The sequence below is a fragment of the Alligator mississippiensis genome, chromosome 6 (assembly GCF_030867095.1).
Source record: "Alligator mississippiensis isolate rAllMis1 chromosome 6, rAllMis1, whole genome shotgun sequence".
Classification (NCBI taxonomy): domain Eukaryota; kingdom Metazoa; phylum Chordata; order Crocodylia; family Alligatoridae; genus Alligator; species Alligator mississippiensis.
Genome location: NC_081829.1, coordinates 50386609 through 50405233, shown reverse-complemented (window position 1 = coordinate 50405233; position 18625 = coordinate 50386609). Strand labels below are relative to the sequence as shown.

Genomic DNA, 18625 nt, shown 5'->3' with positions numbered 1-18625 from the left:
TGGGGAAAGGTTAAGGTAAGAAAGTAGAAGTGTATGGAGTGAAAGTTGCTGGGAGTGAAAGTTACCGGGATGTGGTGTGTGTAGTGTGTATGGGCTTAAACTGGTGATAGGTGTGCATGAACCTAGACTGGTTATTTTGGATGTGTGTGTTTCTGAGTTGCTAGTGAGGGTGTATGCACCTAGTGAGTATATGTGTGCTTAATTGATTTTTATGTGTGCATGTGTAATTGTACACCATGCCCTAACAGCTCAATATTGAGATCCTGAGTGTTGGCCTGACCCCTCAGGGCAACACCTGCACCCTCAGTAAGGTTTCTGTAAAATACAACCAGCTGTCCTTGACTCCTTTCCCTTTCTGACTGGCCTCCCAGGGGATCCTGTCCATCAATTCCCTGAGGGAGTCAAAGTCTGCTTTTCTGAAGTCCAGGGTCCTTACTCTGCTGCTCTTTCTTTCTTTTTCCTTTATCAGGATTCTTAACTCAATCATCTCATGATCACTGCTGTCCAAGTTGGCATCCACTTCTACATCCCCACCAATTCTTCTCTGTTTGTGAGCAGCAGGTCAAGAAAGGCACAGCTCCTAGTTGGCCTCTTCAATTCTTGCAGCAGGAAGTTGTCCCCAGCACTCTCCAAAAACTTCCTGGATTGCTTGTGCACTGCTGTATTGCCCTCCCAGCAGATGTTAGGGTGACGGAAGTGCCCCATGAGAACCAGGGCCTGTGATTGGGAAACTTCTGCCAGCTTTTTAAAGAAAGCCTTTTACCTCATCCTCTTGGTCTGGTGATCTATAGCAAACACCCAATATGACACCACCCTTGTTGCTTTCCCCTCTAATCCTAACCCAGATACTTCCAATAGACCTATCTCCAGGTTCATACTGGAGCTCTGAGCAATCATATAGCTCTTTTACATACAGCAGAACTCCTCCTCCTTCTCTGTCTCCCACCTGTTCTTCCTAAAGTTTGTATCCATCAGTACTCCAGTCATATGAGCTATCCCAATAAGTCTCTGTTATTCCAGTCATGTCAAAGTTCCTTGACTGTATGAGGACTTCCAATTCTGCTTGTTTCCCAGGTTCCATGCATTCATGTACAGACACCTGAGGCAACTAGCCGATTGTCCTACATGGGAACAGGAGACCCCTCTCATGGCGGGACCCGGGGCAGAGACAGCTCGTCCCCACAAGAAAAGGGAAAGCCCTGAAAACAGGGCAAACTTACCTTTCTCAGGAGAAGAGATGGACAACCCACGCCGGGACGGGGCACCCGCGCGGTTCATCAGCCACTTTTATTTCTGGCTAAAAGCGGCACAGGTGGATGACGTCACACAAGAACGCTGCCTGGCAGAAATAAAAGCCAGCAGCGGGGAAAAAGCTGGGGAGGCACTGCAGGGAGCAAGCTGCAGGAGTGCTCCCCAAGCTGGCCAAGAACTGCACCAGCTGCCACCAGAGGACCCAACGACAGAACCCTTTGGAGGGGCCCACGAGCAATTAGGGAGAGAAGGACAGTGTCGAGGGACTGCAGAGCTGCAGATGCCAGAGTTGTGAGTGGGGATGGGCTAAGACCACACCTCCCTTTTCTTTCTTTATTTTGTTCCTTTCATGAATTACCCCCAGGGGCCCTAAGGTGAGGATCAGGGCCAAGGGCAACGCTCAGGGAATAGGAAGGGCCAGGGCAGTACTGTAAGCAGCAGTGCTGCAATGAAGACTTGGCGTAGCAGCAGGGACGGTCTAACGTCCCAAAGACACCTAGGGCAGGGCGAGACCATCAGGAACCTAGCAGACGAGGGAAGTCCAGGAGGCAACACTGGAGGGCAAGCCAACCAACCATCAAGTGGCTGTCTTTAAGGCTGGCGTATGGCTGGGGTGTAGGGGAGGTGGAGCCCTAAGAATACCCACTAGGAAGTGCAACCGACCCATGAGGGGCTACAAGAGGAAGCCCCACCACTGAAAGGAAAACCCAAGTCATGGCAGGAAAGTTTCAGGGTTTCCCTTGGGGAGAACGCGAGCCCTTGCCATGACTGCAGAAAAAAATGCTGCAGCCAGCCCTGGGCACATGCTCCAAGGCGGCAAGGGAACGTCTATACGAGACCAAGCAGGCACACTGGAATACAACATTACTGATCAGTAATCCTGACCAAGACAAATTATACAGTAAAACTGAGCACCTTAACAGCAGTCCTGTGTTTCAGACCTTTTTTACAATTACAGCCCTTCATATGTACCTCCTCCTCCAGCCACAAGGAAAAGGAAAAGTACTTTTCTTCATTTAAAAACAAAACCAGAACACTTACTGCCTTTGGGGCAGGAATTCTCTTTCACTGGCAAATGCTGGAAATCCCTTAGCCACACCTGCCTCTTCCCCTTCTTCCACCCCCTCTTTTTTCCCCCATATCTTGCGAGACCAAGAATAATTAAAGGAGGAACTCCTCACTCCAATGCACCAATAAGCTCTCTCTAGCCAAACTGCATTTCCAAGCTGTCACCTAGACATTTCCGCTTGATTTGATTGTCAGTTAACTAGGAAATGCATACCTATAGGCATAGACAATGCACAAGTGTTGACAGTGGGGGGTGGGGCACAATTCCACGCTGCCATCGCCCCTGCTTCTGCTGGGCACTGGCTCCAGCTGGGCTGCAGCCCCATGCCCTGCCATCAGTGTAGAAATTGCACTGCCGCCATCACCAAGCTGCTGCCTCCCCACCCCCACCAACACATCACCTCTGCCTATAAGCAGGGTGTTGGGCCTGCTAAAACCAGTCCAAAATAGAAACATGGTATAGAAAATGTCAACCCTAAAAGTTTGGTGAAGATACAAGCAACTGAAAACAGGGTATCATAAAGGTAAAAGTGATAGAAAGAGGAGAGTTTCACAGTAAATAATTTTTCAGGACATTTCCAAACAATCTACACTTCACTAAAAACAAGAGAAAAGCAGTTCAAAATAACTTTTTCTGAAGCCACAATCTGAAATTACCATATCTTAGAGAGAAGCAGATCTACTCCAAAGAAAAACAAAAACAAAACTAGAATACATTTCATCAAAATAGTGCTCTTCCTGACCTGTCACAATATGCTTAAGTTATTGAAGTAGTTGATGTCCCAGCTTTAGGCTCTTGCAGGACACATTAGTAATTATATTTGGTCATCACAAAATAACAAAACTGCATCTGATGTCTCCATTGGAATGGCTAAAATTAAAAAGATAAATTTAAAAAATAAACTTCTTTTATCTACTTACGGAAAACAGCAAGATAGTAAAGCAGATAAGAGCAAATCATGGTAAGCGTGCAGCTGTGGTATGTGACTCAGAAAGAAGCCACAGTCAGAGAACAACACAATCTTGTGCAGGGTACCATTAATTTTATTCCTTACAACAGAGGCAAGCATATAAAACAAAAGGCCTTTGTGATCATCAAACTGTCAAATATACAAAATACTTAGTAGATACTGAGCAAGATACATTCAATATAAAAAATAACTATGAGATAAATGCATATAAAATAAAGATGATTATTTATTTCCTGCTTTCGGCAGGATCTGGTACAAAAGAAAGGGGGGAAAACATTTTTTAGATTGATGCATTAAATATCTGGCAGAAGAAGGATACAGACTTTTAACTGTACCAATGATGTCTTCAGGGGGACCCTGTTTCAATGTCTTACTTCTACCTCTAGGTAGTTGGGTTGGTTTTTTTTTATTTAATTTTTATGACAAAATATGTATACTGTTAAGTCAACAGTAATAAGTGTTCATCTTCACTATTTCTCTGCTGATTTAATTGTCCTTTGAAGACGTATACCTATCCATTGTGGTTATAAATGCTACAAGCAGGGAGTAAACCACCAAACTATGGCCACACACAGGAGCTACATTTCTACCAAGAGAATTGCTTTTCTCCCAACAGAAACAGAAGTATACAAGTGCTCACTCAATTTATCTGAGAGGAAGCATGCCCCTTCTGGGGAAAGATATTCCAAGAGTAACCTGGAAGATCTACCTTGCAAGAAAGTTTCTCTTTCAAGAAAAAATGCTTGTTTACTCTCCTTCTGGTCTGGGGGCTTTACACCACTGCTCTCCTCCCCTCCTGGACTAGTCTGGGAAGGGAGGGGAGAAACAGGCCAACGCTCCCCACCACTTCCACAGACCAGGAACTGCCCCAGGAGAACTATGGGAGCCAGCATTGAAGTGCCGCACGGGAGAAAAACTCTCTCAACGTGGGACATGCAAAGTCCTCCTGGAGCCAAAAGGAATGGAGCAACCTGCTCCTCATACCCTCCCCAGACTGATCACTGGGGCTGGGGAAGGTGTGGAGAGCAAGGGAGAGGGGACAGTTGCTGGATAAATGCCTGTACTGCTCCCCACCCCCCAGAACAGGTTCTGGTGGGAGAAATTTCTCAAAAATTTCCCCTGCTAGAAAGACATACTTGTTGGCAGCCTCTATTTACAAATACAAAAAAGCCTCAGGAAAAAAAATGCTTGCACTTTATTCTATGCTTTGCTTTACTACAGATCAATTATGCTTATGTAATCTAAAATCACAACTTTCTCTGCGTTTTACCTTTTAACAGTTTAAGGAATTAATTGTGCAATTTATAATGCACATGTGAAATGCTGTGTCCATTTAGAGTCCCATTATCTTCAGTGAGGTTACATTAAGGCATAGCAGTTAGTCCATATGTGATTTGCAGCACTGTAGTCTGCTTATGGAACTGATGTCAAAATGCAATGGCTTTCCCTACCAAGTACAGTAAATAAAGGACCAGAGTCCAAATGTTGGAAATAGCCTTATAACAGCATGGGCAGATATACCTGCAAAAGAACATTTGTTACAAAATTTTCTTTTTAATTACACAAATGTTTTGGGCATCAAGTAAACATAACATCTATAACATACCTACTCCAAATTGCACATATTGTTGACTAAACTCTTATATTTCTGCCACAGATATTTCCAAGTCCTACTGGAAATAATAATGCTGTTTATAAATATATGCTGTTTGATAATCTTGTTCCTAGTTTTGCTGCTATACCTAAGGTCAGCATTTGCTGCTAGCTAAATTAATCCTCTAAATAAACTTTTGACTAAATGTTTGGTACTCATGTACTGAAATATAACTCTTTTCTTCAAAAAACAAACAAAACACTGTGCTATTCTTTCCAGTATGGTCATTTTTAACTTTACATTTCTGTGCTATTTAAATGGATCTAGAAAAAAACACATCCAGCATTATAGTCCTTTTACTTCCCTTTGAAACGCCTTGATCAATTTGACCAAGGTTCTCATGTTGCTCACATTATACTTAGGACAATAAACTTTAAAAACCATTGGTCTTCTTGCTTTGAAATATACTGTGAGGTATTATGTAGCTTAAAAATAAAAAGAAGTTAAGGATATTGATATACATGGTGTAATTATTTTTAACAATTACAGCATGCCTAAATATATAAGGCTGCCCTGCAACCTATTCTGTAAGTTTATATATATATATATATATATATATATATATATATACACACACACACACATACATACATACACACATACATATGGCACTTCCATTCACCATTATAGTTTAGTTTGCATCTGACAATTATATCTTACAAATGGAGTAAGATATATCAAAACAATAGAGTAAAATATTCCATCAGTTCAAAAACTATATATTCCATATCCAAAGTATAGCTTATAGAGTCCTTAAATCAATGCATAGATTTGCTATTTCTTTTTCACATTTTTTGTCCAACTGTTTTTCCATCTTCTCAGTTTACCTTGATATAAAAATGAATTGTTTAAAATACTGACAATGTTACTTTACTTTATATCCCTTGGCATAAGGTATGTCCTCCACTGTGGTATCTCACAATGGTTCCACACTAATTGTAAAAGTATCTTTCCAAAAAAATCCAAAAGATGTTGGATTTTTCACTACAGAGATGTTTTCTGAAAGTTTAAGTGTTTTCTTCTAATTGAGTTACCTGTGAAATAGATAAGAAATAAAATATTAAAATACTTTTACATGTATTACTTTTCTATCCAGTTTCATAAACTAATGTCAAAGGTAGAATGGAGTGCTGTATACATTTACTTCACAGATTTAATTAAAAAATGAAACGAAAAGAAGAGATGCAGGAAAAGGAATCTGTGCACTTCAGTTTTTTTCATTTTGTCTCAACAGCAAATTATTAGGTATTAGACTATTAGACATAAAGCTTAATTTAACTAAAGCTTATACATTTTTAAGTATAATATTTAACAAAAGCAATTTATAATAATGTGTTAATGTATCAGGAAACTTTGTATGTGTTTACCTCTGAGGTATTTCTATATAGCTAATAAGTTATTGTTATCGCTAGAAATTCTGTTAACCTACCAAATCACATCGAAACTTATTGAGCATGCTGCATGAATCATGAGCCAAGTATAATTATATTTTTCACAATGAAGTTTTAAACACATGGGGGTTTTAAGGATTTTTTTTTCTACAGTACCACAAAGATACATTAATACTTTGCTTATACATTGAAGATTCTTTATGAAAACTCTATAGATTTGAAAGAAACATTTGTACTTTTCAGCTGCAATAATAGAATTAAACTAAAAATTAAAACTATAGCATTTCCTTTTAAACAACAGTAGCTATATAATCTGAAATCCATCATTATTGACCATCTTAATCAGCTAAAAACTATGTTATCAGTTTCAAAAGCTTCATTTGATGTACATATACAACAAGAAAATGTTCCAAAGAGCTTCTAACAACAGAATAATAAATGAGGGATCAACATTTCCCCAAATGTCATGCATTGTTTTTAATGTTATATTCCAATCTGAGACCTAACAAGACAAAAAAAGGAACAATGCGACACATGTGAAGGTTAACTGAATAACTGCAGATGCACAAGGTATACGTAAAATGAATAATTTATGATTACTTCAGGTTGCTTTTAAACATTTTGCTTGAGTTGAACCAAAAACATGGCATGGGTTTAGCTATATTTTTATATGTATAGATGAAAATGACTGTATAATCAATTCTTGAAAAGATTTCTTCTCTAAGTGAGAAATAGGCTTTTTAAAAGTTTTAAATTCTGCTTAAACACAGTCAGGGCATTATGGAACAAGAGAACCAACATTTTTAAGATATAATGCACAGATTGAATAATTTGGAAAACGTTACCATACTGTGACCTGCAGATGTATGTAAATTAATAAAAAGCTACATTAAAATGCTTTTACTCTGCCTTTTTGTTTTTTAGAGATTGGTATTTGGGCATCTGCAGGTCTTCAATGCTCTCTGCAATTGGCTTGTTTAGAGTTTCTGGAAGAAGAAGAGTCAAGAATCCTGCTGATAATCCACTGATCCCAAAAACCACAAATGGCACAGATGGATTAAGAGATTTCTGAAATGGAAAATCAGAAATAAATACATAAAATTAATTCATGCTCCAGTGGCCACATGTACACAAGACACTGCGCAGTAGCTTGTTACTACGGCACAGCAGCATCACATGGCACAAAGCATGATGTGAGGCTTCTGCATAATAATGAGCTACTGTACAGTTAGTGACACCAAAAAGCCATTCAGGGACGCTACTGCACAGTAACACCGGTTACAGCACAGTCACTTAGTACTTGTGTTTGCAAGTATTAAATGACTGCACAGTAACAGCTATGCAGTCAGTGTCTCGTGTTGACACAGCCACCATATCCTAAGCTATTGCAGCAGTATTTGATCATTTCACATACAGGCAGTCCTCGATTTACAACGTTTCGAGTTACAAGGTTTAGCACTTAAAACGTTTATAAATTGACACCCTGTTTCAGCTTTATGATGTCAGTTTCAACTTAACAACGCTTGTTCGCTGCATTCCTCATCTCCCTGGAGAACTTCTGTCCAAACTTCCTTGGACACTTTCTTTAAGAAAGCAGACAGACTCTAGAAAAACCTGCAGCCAATACTCCTGAGAAGACTCCAGCCAAGGACCCTTCAAAAAGTCCAGCAAAATCACCTCAAAGAAGTACTTCCAAATCAATATGATTACTATTTACAATATAAATACATTAATGTAGCTATATTACTCATTATAGCAGGGCACTAAGGTGCCTGCTACTTGGAGAGCTGGAATAACCACGCAGGTGCTGGTTGCTGGGGTAACCAGAGCGAACTAGTGACCCACACCTGCCTAGTCAGCTGACCAGAAGAGGCAGGGCCTGGCTCCTATATTAATCACAGGCTGGAGGCCAGGAGGCAGTTCCCTGCTGGCGCCTAAGGGAGAAGGAGCTCTGCCAGAGAGAGTAATGAGAAGCTTGAATACACAAGCGGCTTGAGATGGTGAGAGATGAAGCACCCCTGGTGTGGCGGGAAGAATGTTGGAGCCAGAGGTCTGAGATTTATGTTATAGGGGCTTATGCTTTCTGTTTGCTCTTTGTGACCGGAGGTTTGGGTGAGGCTATAAGGGAATGGAGGAGGCCTCATAAGGGGACTCACGGTAGTGTGGGGACCCCAGCCCCAGAGAGGGGGCAGCACTGTGAGAGGCCCCAGAGCAGGGGCAGCACTGTGAGAGGCCCCAGAGCAGGGGGGCAACGATCAACGTAAGCCTGAAAGAGCAGCAGCGGGAGTGTGCCGACCCCGAGCGCCCGGTAAGGCAAAACGAGAAAAGGTCGTGTGGAACCTGAACGCCCAGTGGGGCGCCGCTGAGAGACAGACAGGACTGCGGAGAGCCCGAACACCCAGTGGGGTGCCGTTGAGAGACAGACAGGGCTGCGGAGAGCCTGAACACCCAGCGGGTTGTTGCTGAGAGACAGACAGGGCTGCAGAGAGCCCAAATGCCCAGTGGGGTGCCACTGAGAGACAGATAGGGCTGCAGTGAGCCCGAATGCCCAGTGAGGCGCCGTTGAGAGACAGGGCTGCGGAGAGCCCAAGAGACAGTACGAGGCCAGAGACCAAATATCGTCCATTCCATCTTGGGGCGTGATACAGGGGTGGTTGGAGCCACGCATAGCCCATAAGACTGGGTTGCACGGAACACCCATTCTAGAAACGGGAGTAGTGACAGCAGGAGAATCGTGGCCAAGAGGACGAAAGGTAGCCTCCCTATAAAACATACTACATCGAAGTTGTGGTGGGCGAGATTTGAGGGTGCTTGTAGGAAGCTTGGCATGGTACAGAGGGTAACTAGGGGAGAGCACGCTCCTCCTGTTACACTCATCTATAATTGATCAAGTACAAAATTCTGGGGTATTTTTGGTGAAAATAGGGTATTGGGCCTTGGTTCAGGAACCAATCCCCCATTTATAACAGTGTTTCTTATGAGAAAATTGGTTCCGAGTTGCAACATTTCAACTTAAGACACATTTTTCAAGAACCAATTGTGTCGTAAGTCTGAGGACTGCCTGTATCTTTCAAATAAACTATATTAAAAAAATCAGGATCTACAATTTGTGTTCTTCACTTTACGTTTGACGTCAATGTGAATTACATGCACACAAGTTACCAAGTTAATTTGCTTCTTTTCCAAAAGAATGAACTTTTAAATTTAAAAAAAAATCATTAATTAACTCTGGGATTTGATTGCATCAATACAGGTAGGCTGGGCATAAAAATACATACATAGAGATAACAAACTTCCCTTGAAAAATATTTATCTACAGAAAAAATATCAGTAATTAACAACAGTAAAACAAAAAGTTAACTTACCATTGAAGGCACAAATGGAGCTAAAATACCACCAAATCTACAAGTCATTGAACAGACACCCAAGCCAGCATTTCTGTTTTAAACAAGAAAAAGTGTCTGTAGTTCTGTAATATGAATATAATCACAGTGCACCTTTAGCTAATAATTCTCCTATAAAGAACCATCTATACTTCATCTTTCTTTTTAAAACTGAATTTACACAAATAATGTCAAGAGCTCATCTCTAGCTCTAAATAGCCTGACTATATTTTGGGGGGGAAAATTCAGTTAATGGCATTAATTTGACTCCAGCAGTTCTCTCAACACCCAGACCCCAGACCAACAAAACATATAACCAGGGCTGTGCAAAAAATTTCGACTGCCCTTTCATTTCCGTGGTGTTTCGAGCATTTTGACACTTGAAACTCTGAATCTGAACGAAACAGGAGACATGTCGAAACGTTCAAAACGAAACAAAACAAGTTGAAACAGTTCAAAGATGTTTCGGCGTTTCAAAGGTGTTTCAAAGCTGGGCTTGCAAGAAAAAAGAAAGTAAGGAGAGGGAGGGAGAAGAGCAGACTGACATCTGTAGCTGGCCACTATCTGCCAACTGGCCATAAAGTCCCTTCCAATCCCAGTGTTCTGGGGGAGGGATCTAAAAAGGCTTGTCCGTGAAAAGTGGTTTGTAAATTCCCTTTGAGGATCAAACCTGAGAGACTGGAAACAGGTAGTTGGGTGTTCTCGTCTTTGATCGATTTTCAGTGTATGCTCATTCTGGTGTTCAGTTGTTGTTTGGTGTTTCCTACGTATTTTCCATCAGGGCATTTGGTGCCCTGACAGAGATATGTATTGTGAAGATATCTCCATACTGGAGATATTGTTGGCAGGTTTTGCATGTCTTGTTATGGCATGGTCCGGATCCATTCAGTGTGTTTTGGGCTGTAGAAAGTTGGCTTCTGGTGAAGAGGTTAGTGAGGTTCAGTGCTTGGTTGCATTTACAAACCACTTTTAATAGACAAGCCTATGAACTGCACTTCATCAACCTCCTAGGTACAGAAACTCATGGACTCAATATAGACATTGGAATGCTGGACATCTGACTCCCCAGGTACCTCTCCACTTTTACCTGCTACATCTCCCTTTCCCCTGACCCCAGCCTGTCTCTCACCCCCTGACTCCTCCATTTCCATTTCCACTGACTGGCTTTCTTGCCCGCACTGCATGCCAGCCTCTGGCTTCTTTACTACTCCTTCCATCAAGGAAGAGCACACACAACAACTGCAGGTGCTTCCTCAGCCTGACAAAGGGTTTTTAACCCAAAAGCTTGCTAAGATATATTTCACCAACTATTCAGTTGGTCTACTAAAAGATATCAGATTTACCCAAAGAACCTTGTCTGCCATGTCCCTAGACCAACATGCCTACAACCTACCACCTGTCCCCGGTCAGCCAACTGGAAGGAGGCAGGGCCCTGGGCACATCTAAGCCCCAGGGCTGGGGCTGGCAGGGAGAGTTCTCTGGCAGCTGCTGGAGAAGAAGCTCCTGCAGGAAAGGAAAGAAAGGCTCTGTGACAGTTTGGCTGCCTGAGATGCTAGTGCTACTCTGCTGCTTACCTGTTGTTATTTAAAGTGATGGACTGAGCTGAGGCTGTAGGGGAGGAGGAGATCTCACTGGGGCACACTACTGTGTTGTGTAGAGGCCCCAGCACCAGTGATAGCACAGCATCAGGGGCATAGAGAGCCCAGCAACAATAGAAGGTAGAGTGAGACAAAGACCTCATTACAGGGACAATATCGACATCTATCTACGAGGCATGGGGTGCAGTAAGGGATGGTTGGAGCCATGTATCTAGCCCATAAGGCTTAGGGTGTCCCCTTGAGGCACCTACTTAGAGTGGGTCCAAGCAAGGGGTCCAAGAACCTACAGGGTTTAGCGGGGTCCATTAGGACTGTGACTGAGCTGAAGCTCGAGGGCAGCCTCCCTTATTATCTTTTCCAACAAGATGTGGCAGTAGGCGAGAAGAGATGGTGCCCGCAGAGCAGAGCTGGCACAGTCACAGGTCCCTAGGGGTATCATGGCCACCTCTAGAAACCCTGCTCCGTGACAAAGTGCAGTTTCCCAGAAACCCCTGCACCTATCTCCTTGAAACTTGGCAGGCTTCATGGCCTCAGCAGGGGCTACCATTCCTGCTGTTTTCAACAAATCAGGCAAGAAATGACAAAGTTATAGGCATTTTAGTCATTCCCCATTATAGCCTACAGCTGAAACACCAAAACAGAGTAAAAACAAGATCAAAACTCAAAACAGTTTCAGCTGAAACAAAACAGCAATTCAAAATGCCAAAATGAATCGCTGTCCGTTTGAAATGCCAAATACAAAACTGAAATGAAACACAGGCATTTCACACAGCCCTAACTATAACCAGTATTATAGAATATACTCTACCCATAGATCTTAATTCCAAAACCCAATCTCTTCTAATGCAGTCCAGTCCTTCCAAAAGGCGTAAGAAGTACTCTGCAACATGTTGTAAAATAAATAAATAAATAAATAAAATAAAACTTGTGCTACTCTGGACTGAAGAACGATTCCAAAGTTGATGGGAATCTCCTGGAAATGAGCACCTCCCTACATTATAAATTGAGACAATTCCAGCTCAAGCAATAATTCATAATGAAAGACAAGAAATGGATCCTATTCTCAGCTTGCCTGAACCTTGCTACATGACACTGGACTCTAGCCAATAGCATCCATTGTAACTGCACCTAAATCTTAGGTGCCTTTGTCCCACCAGTAATATACTGGTGCAACTGAACCATCCTTTACTGACACAGAATTGGAGAGGAGGAGTAGAGCAGAAAAGAGTACATAATGGAATCCAAACCCTTCTTATGATAGTGAGTCAGAACGCTTGCAGCATCTCTCTGTTTTACTGTTAGTAATGATTTAATTTCTAGCTTGCCATTTGCTTTAATAATAGAACAAACATTTTCACACATAGAAGTACATGATCAGAAAAAGATATGGACGTATTTATAAGTCTATTGTAGTTCCACTGAAATCAGAAGCCCTTTGAAAAATGTTGTCAAATTCACAGAAAATATTATTTTGGATGAAAAAGACAAATTAAACAATATGCAGGAAGGAAACGTTTCATTTTTTCATTTGGTATATGTCTTTCTTTAAAAATATGAATGCAGTACTGTTAAGTATTACAAAATACAAGGGTCAGACACAATAATTTGTTGTTGTCAGAATGTTGTATAATCCCAAACAATTTTTTCCAAGACTTTCCACTGCAGGGAAGTTCAAAGCTTTAGTGTTGTATTTACATCCTTAAAAAAATAAATTGAAACCCTTCACAAAATGGAATTTCTGCCATTTTTCTTATTCTAGTTAATATAGAGGCCTTTCCCCTCTGTGTCAAAACTTAAGGCGGTATGACAGAAGCTGAATTTCTGGCATGTAAGATCTGGCTGCCTCTGATTTTTTTGTCCCTCAGGTATGAGCAATTAAGATACATTTTCCATTTCCCTGACCAACACTGTTGGAGCGCTAGTGATATCCACCCAACTTACTTCTTTTGGAGCACTCCATGAAATCACTATCAAGCAAAAATATGTGGACATTTTGGATACAGGGCTGCAAGAAATTCTCTCCTTGCTATATTGCTAGGAAAACCTTTAAGTGTTCAAGAAATCTATGTCTGTGACTATCGTGGCTGTCTACTGAGTCACACATCCACTCAGGAGTGGTAGCCTCTATATGAGGGGAAGTACATGCTGACAGACAACACCACACCAATGCATTATGTGGGACAAAGAGCTATATGATCACTGCCTCTGTCAGGAAGCCATTCACCTCTCAACTGTGTGTTTTCACCATCACACAGCACTGCCCCCCATATCTTCCATATATTCATTATTTCACAAGGAGGTCATCTCAATAGACACTTCTCAATCAACTATACATGACCAATCAAACACTGAGTATGAAAGAAGCTCTACTAGCAGAGATACTCATCAATAGGCTTATTTGCATCAGACAAGAAAAAGCAGCATCAAGCTTTCTTCTTCAGTATGGGCTTCCTGTCAGATCTCGCATACCCTATAATCACAGACTAAAGCATACCTTCTTTCTAATCCATATAATACTGTGAATCCTGATAAACAACAGAGAGCTGTTGCATCACGCATCAAGACAATACAGTATCTTTTCCCATTCTCATAAATAGAGAGGCTTTTACATAGATGTTTACACGGTCCAGCGGGTGACAAATTGGCTTAGCAGTCACATCCAGAGAGTGTTAGCAGACAGGTTGGTATCGACCTGGAACGATGTGTGTAGTGGGGTCCCACAGTATTCGGTCCTTGGACCTGTACTCTTCAATATCTTCATCAGTGACTTGGACGTGGGTGTCAAGTGTACTCTATCCAAGTTTGCAGATGATACTGAATTGTGGGGTGAAGTGCACACTCTGGAGGGTAGGGAACAATTGCAGGCAGACCTGGACAGGCTAGAAAAGTGGGCAGTACACAACAGGATGCAGTACAACAAGGACAAGTGCAGAGTGCTGTACCTAGGGCACAAAAATATCCAGCATACCTACTGGCTGGGAAGTGACCCTCTCAGCAGCACAGAGGCGGAAAGGGTTCTTGGAGTCATAGTGGATTCCAAGATGAACGTGAGTCGTCAGTGTGACAAAATCATCAGCAAAGCTGATGCATGACAAATAGAACCAGGGAGGTGATACTTCCCCTCTATGCAGCATTGGTCAGACTGCAGTTGGAGTACTGCATCCAGTTTCAGGCATCGTACTTCAAGAAGGATGTTAATAGACTCAAGAGGGTCCAGAGGAGGGCCACTCATATGGTTAAGGGGCTTACAGGACAAGCCCTATGAGGAGAGACTGAGGGACCTGGACCTCTTCAGCCTCCGCAAGAGATGCCTGAGAGGTGATCTTGTGGCCGCCTACAAATTCATAAGTGGGACGCAGCAAGGGATCGAAGATGATCTGTTCACGCAGGCACCTCTTGGGGTAACACGGAACGATGGTCACAAACTGACAGAGAGCAGATTTAGGCTAGATATCAGGAAAAAACTTCTTCACAGTAAGGGTGGCCAAAATTTGGAATGGGCTTCCAAGGGAGGGGGTGCTCCCCCCTACTTTGGGGATCTTTAAGAAAAGGATGGGGCTGGGGTCCTAGCCTCTTCACCCTAGCATTCTTTCCTTCCTAGGCAAGGGGTCGGACTCAATGATCTGTTGAGGTCCCTCCCAACCCTAGCATCTATGAAGACAGTCCTGGCAAAGAACATATCAGGACACTTCCCAATCAAGAGTCAACTCCTCCTAACAGTCCTATAGAACAATGGTCAGATCCTAAACATGAGGCCACCATCATTAATTATGGTAACCTGGATGTCATTCAAAATCAGAGAATCATAGAAAGAGTTGTAAGGGACCACAGGAGGACATCTAGTCCAACCCCTTGCTCAAAGCAGGACCATCCCCAACTAGATCATCCTAGCAAAAGCTCTGTCTAGCCAGGTTTTGAAAACCCACCAAGGATGGAGCTTCCACCACTTCTCTGGGTAACCTGTTCCAGTGTTTTACTACAGAAGCATAGAAATGGAGATGCTGTGAATTGAACCCAGGACCTCATACATGGAAAGCATACACTCTACCACTGAGTAACATCCCCTTTCAGAAACACATATTAACCTATTTGTTAATAAATACCAAAATCATTTGTTTTAACTGAAATTCAAAATGTTCTGTTTCACACTAAAGAAGTCTTGCCAGACTGACTTGTGAAGCTAAGTGAAACATGGTTTCTTTTGGTCATTACAGCACATATTGTCTTCTTTGAAAATACAATTTTCAGCACTATCAGACTGAACTAACAAACTGAGCTTTATTAGTTCCATAAGGGTTCTATAAGCATCCATCTAGTAACAATGGATTCACATCTTTCCTCTCCAGGGCCATGCTGTATTTCCTAACTCTATAGTGACAAGATTTCTTGGGGTCTCATTCATTATTAAAGAGGCCATTCTTAACGGACTGGCCAATGGCAACATCCTAAGGGATAGGCAGCAAACAAACCCATGTTTGTTGTGGGTAGGTCTTGCTTGACCAATCTTATTTCCTTTTATGACCAGGTGACCTATCACCTGGACAAGGGAGAGGAGATTGATGTCATGGTATCATAGTAGCTAGGGTCAGGAGGGACCTGAACAGATCATCTTGCCTGACCCCCTGCCACAGGCAGAAATGAATGCTGGGTTCACAAGATCCCAGACAGGTGATCGTCCAACCTCCTCTTGAATTTGCCCAAGGTAGCGGCGAGGACCACTTCCCTGGGAAGTTGGTTCCAGATTTTGGCCACCCTAACTGTAAAATATTGCCTTCTGATCTCTAACCTAAACCTATTCTCCATCAGCTTATTACCATTGTTCCTTGTCACCCCAGGTGGTGCTAGGGAGAAAAGGGCTCTACCTATTTGCTGTTGATCCCCCCTGATGAGTTTGTAGGCAGCCACCAGGTTCCCCCTCAGCCTCCTCTTGCTGAGGCTAAACAGGTTCAGGTCCCTCAGTCTCTCCTCGTAGGGTCTGTCCTGCTGCCCTCTCAACAAGCAGGTAGCCCTCCTCTGAACCCTCTCCAGGCTGGCCACATCCCTTTTAAAGTGTGGCGCCCAGTACTGGACACAGTACTCCAATGTGGCGTAACCAAAGTTGCATAGAGGGGGAGTATCACCTCTCTGAACCGGCTTGAGATGCACCTTTGGATGCATGACAAGGTATGGCTGGCCTTGCTGGCTGTGGTCTGGCATTGGCAGCTCATGTTCATCTTGGAGTCAATAATGACTCCAAGATCCCTTTCCGCCTCTGTGCTTTCAAGAAGGGAACTCCCCAGCCTGTATGTAGGCTGTGGATTCCTTCTCCCCAGCTGCAGCACCCTGCATTTGTCTACATTGAACCCCATCCTATTCTAGTCTGCCCACATTTGTAGTCTGTCTAAATCTATTTGCAGCCTCTCTCTCCCTTCAAGTGTGTCCACCTCACCCCACAGCTTAGTGTCATCAGCAAACTTGGACAGCGTGCTTTCCACCCCCTCGTCCAAGACGCTGATGAAGATGTTAAACAGTGCAGGCCCAAGGACCGAGCCCCGGGGTACCCCACTGCTCACATCTCGCCAGGTTGAGTACAACCCGTCCACCACTACTCTCTGGGTGCGCCCCATCAGCCAATTTTTTACCCATCCAACTGTGCAGGCATCAATGCCACAGTCGCCTAATTTATTGATGAGGATGGGGTGAGAGGCCGTGTCAAAGGCCTTCTTAAAGTCTAGAAAGACCATGTCCACGGCCACACCATCATCCAAGGATTTAGTTATTTGGTCATAAAAGGCAATCAGGTTGGTCAGGCAGGACCTGCCTTTGATGAACTCATGCTGATTGCCCCTGAGCATGATCTCCCCTTCAGGCCCCCCACAGATGTGCTCCTTGATGATTCTCTTGTCCCTACCTCTGGTAGGTGGGATATCCCGGTCCCTGTTCAAGAAAACAGGCAAAGAAACTGTTAAAAATATCAGCTTTCTTGTCTGGTGTAGCCACAAGATTATCATCATATATCTTGACTTCAAAAAAGCCTTCGATCTGGTATCCCATGATCACCTCTTGGCAAAACTGGCCAACTGCGGCCTCGGGTCCACCACAATTCATTGGCTGAGGAACTGGCTCCGTGGTCGGACCCAGAGGGTGGTAGTTGACAGAAGTCAATCATCATGGTGCCCTGTGACCAGTGGGGTCCCCCCCAAGGCACTGTATTGTTCAACATCTTCATTAACGATGTGGACATTGGAGTCAGAAGCAGACTGGCCAAGTTCGCCGATGATACCAAACTCTGAGGTAAAGCATCCACACCTGAGGACAGGAGGGCAATCTAGGCTGACCCTGACAGGCTCAGGAAATGGGAGAACGAAAACCTGATGGCGTTTAACACCAAAAAATGCAAGGTTCTCCCCCTTGGGAGGAAAAACCTGCAGCATCCTTATAGGCTCGGCAGTGCTATGCTGGTTAGCACTACGGATGAAAGAGACTTGGGGGTCATGATTAACCACAAGATGAACATGAGCCTTAAATGTGATGCTGTGGCTAGTAAAGCAAGCAAAACGCTGGCTTGCATCCACAGATGCTTCTCAAGCAAATCCCAAGACGTCATTCTCCCCTTGTACTCGGCCTTGGTGAGGCCACAGTTGGAGTTCTGCATCCAGTTTTGGGTTCCACAATTCAAAAAGGATGCAGAGAAGCTTGAGAGAGTCCAGAGTAGAGCCACGCGCATGATCAGAGGTCAGGAAAACAGACCTTACAACGACAGGCTGAGAGCTATGGGACTCTTTAGCCTGGACAAGCGCAGACTCAGGGGCAATCTGATGGCCACCTATAAGTTTATCAGGGGTGTTCACCAGGATCTGGGGGAATGCTTGTTCACCAGAGTGCCCCAAGGGATGACAAAGTCGAACGGCTATAAACTCCTGCAAGACTGTTTCAGACTGGACATAAGGAAGAATTTCTTCACTGTCCAAGCCCCCAAGGTCTGGAATAGCCTGGCACTGGAGGTGGTTCAAGCACCTATATTGAATGCCTTCAAGAGAAATTTGGATGCTTATCTTGCTGGGATCCTATGACCCCAGCTAACTGACCCCTCGGGCAGGGGGCTGGACTTGATGATCTTCCGAGGTCCCTTCTAGCCCTAATGTCTATGAAAGTCTATGAAATCTATGCTTTGTCCCTGCTTTGTTCCCATTCTTTTTTGGGATCTCAATATAGTATTTGTAAGGTTTCTTAGATACCTTATTTCTGATCTATTTCTTCCCCTTAGCAGCTTCTTTCCTTTATCATTTGTTAGTAAAGACCGCCTTTTTAGTAGCACTACATCAGCTTG

The 18625-nt window shown here is 43.2% G+C and overlaps 1 protein-coding gene and 1 non-coding gene across 8 annotated transcripts in view; both read right to left on the bottom strand.

Annotated features, from left to right (window-relative positions):
• Positions 1 to 3342: 3342 nt before the first annotated feature.
• Positions 3343 to 18625, bottom strand: part of LOC102568065 (solute carrier family 22 member 15-like) — a 66815-nt gene continuing 51532 nt past the window's right edge. For 2 of the 7 annotated variants that reach the window (XM_019496688.2, XM_019496686.2), the window contains exons 11-12: positions 9701 to 9773; positions 7313 to 7403 (exon numbers count right to left, since the gene is read on the bottom strand). In XM_019496688.2, the coding sequence (XP_019352233.1) occupies positions 9745 to 9773 (29 nt within the window). In that variant the 3' untranslated portion in view covers positions 7313 to 7403; positions 9701 to 9744. Of the gene's footprint in view, positions 5979 to 7180; positions 7404 to 9700; positions 9774 to 11111; positions 11222 to 18625 lie in introns of those variants that run through there. The other 5 variants (XR_009463041.1, XM_019496687.2, XM_014610142.3 and 2 more) reach the window with 5 other exon arrangements.
• On the bottom strand, positions 15310 to 15381 carry TRNAG-UCC (transfer RNA glycine (anticodon UCC)). Its single transcript has one exon. It is a non-coding gene; the product is annotated as a tRNA-Gly (tRNA).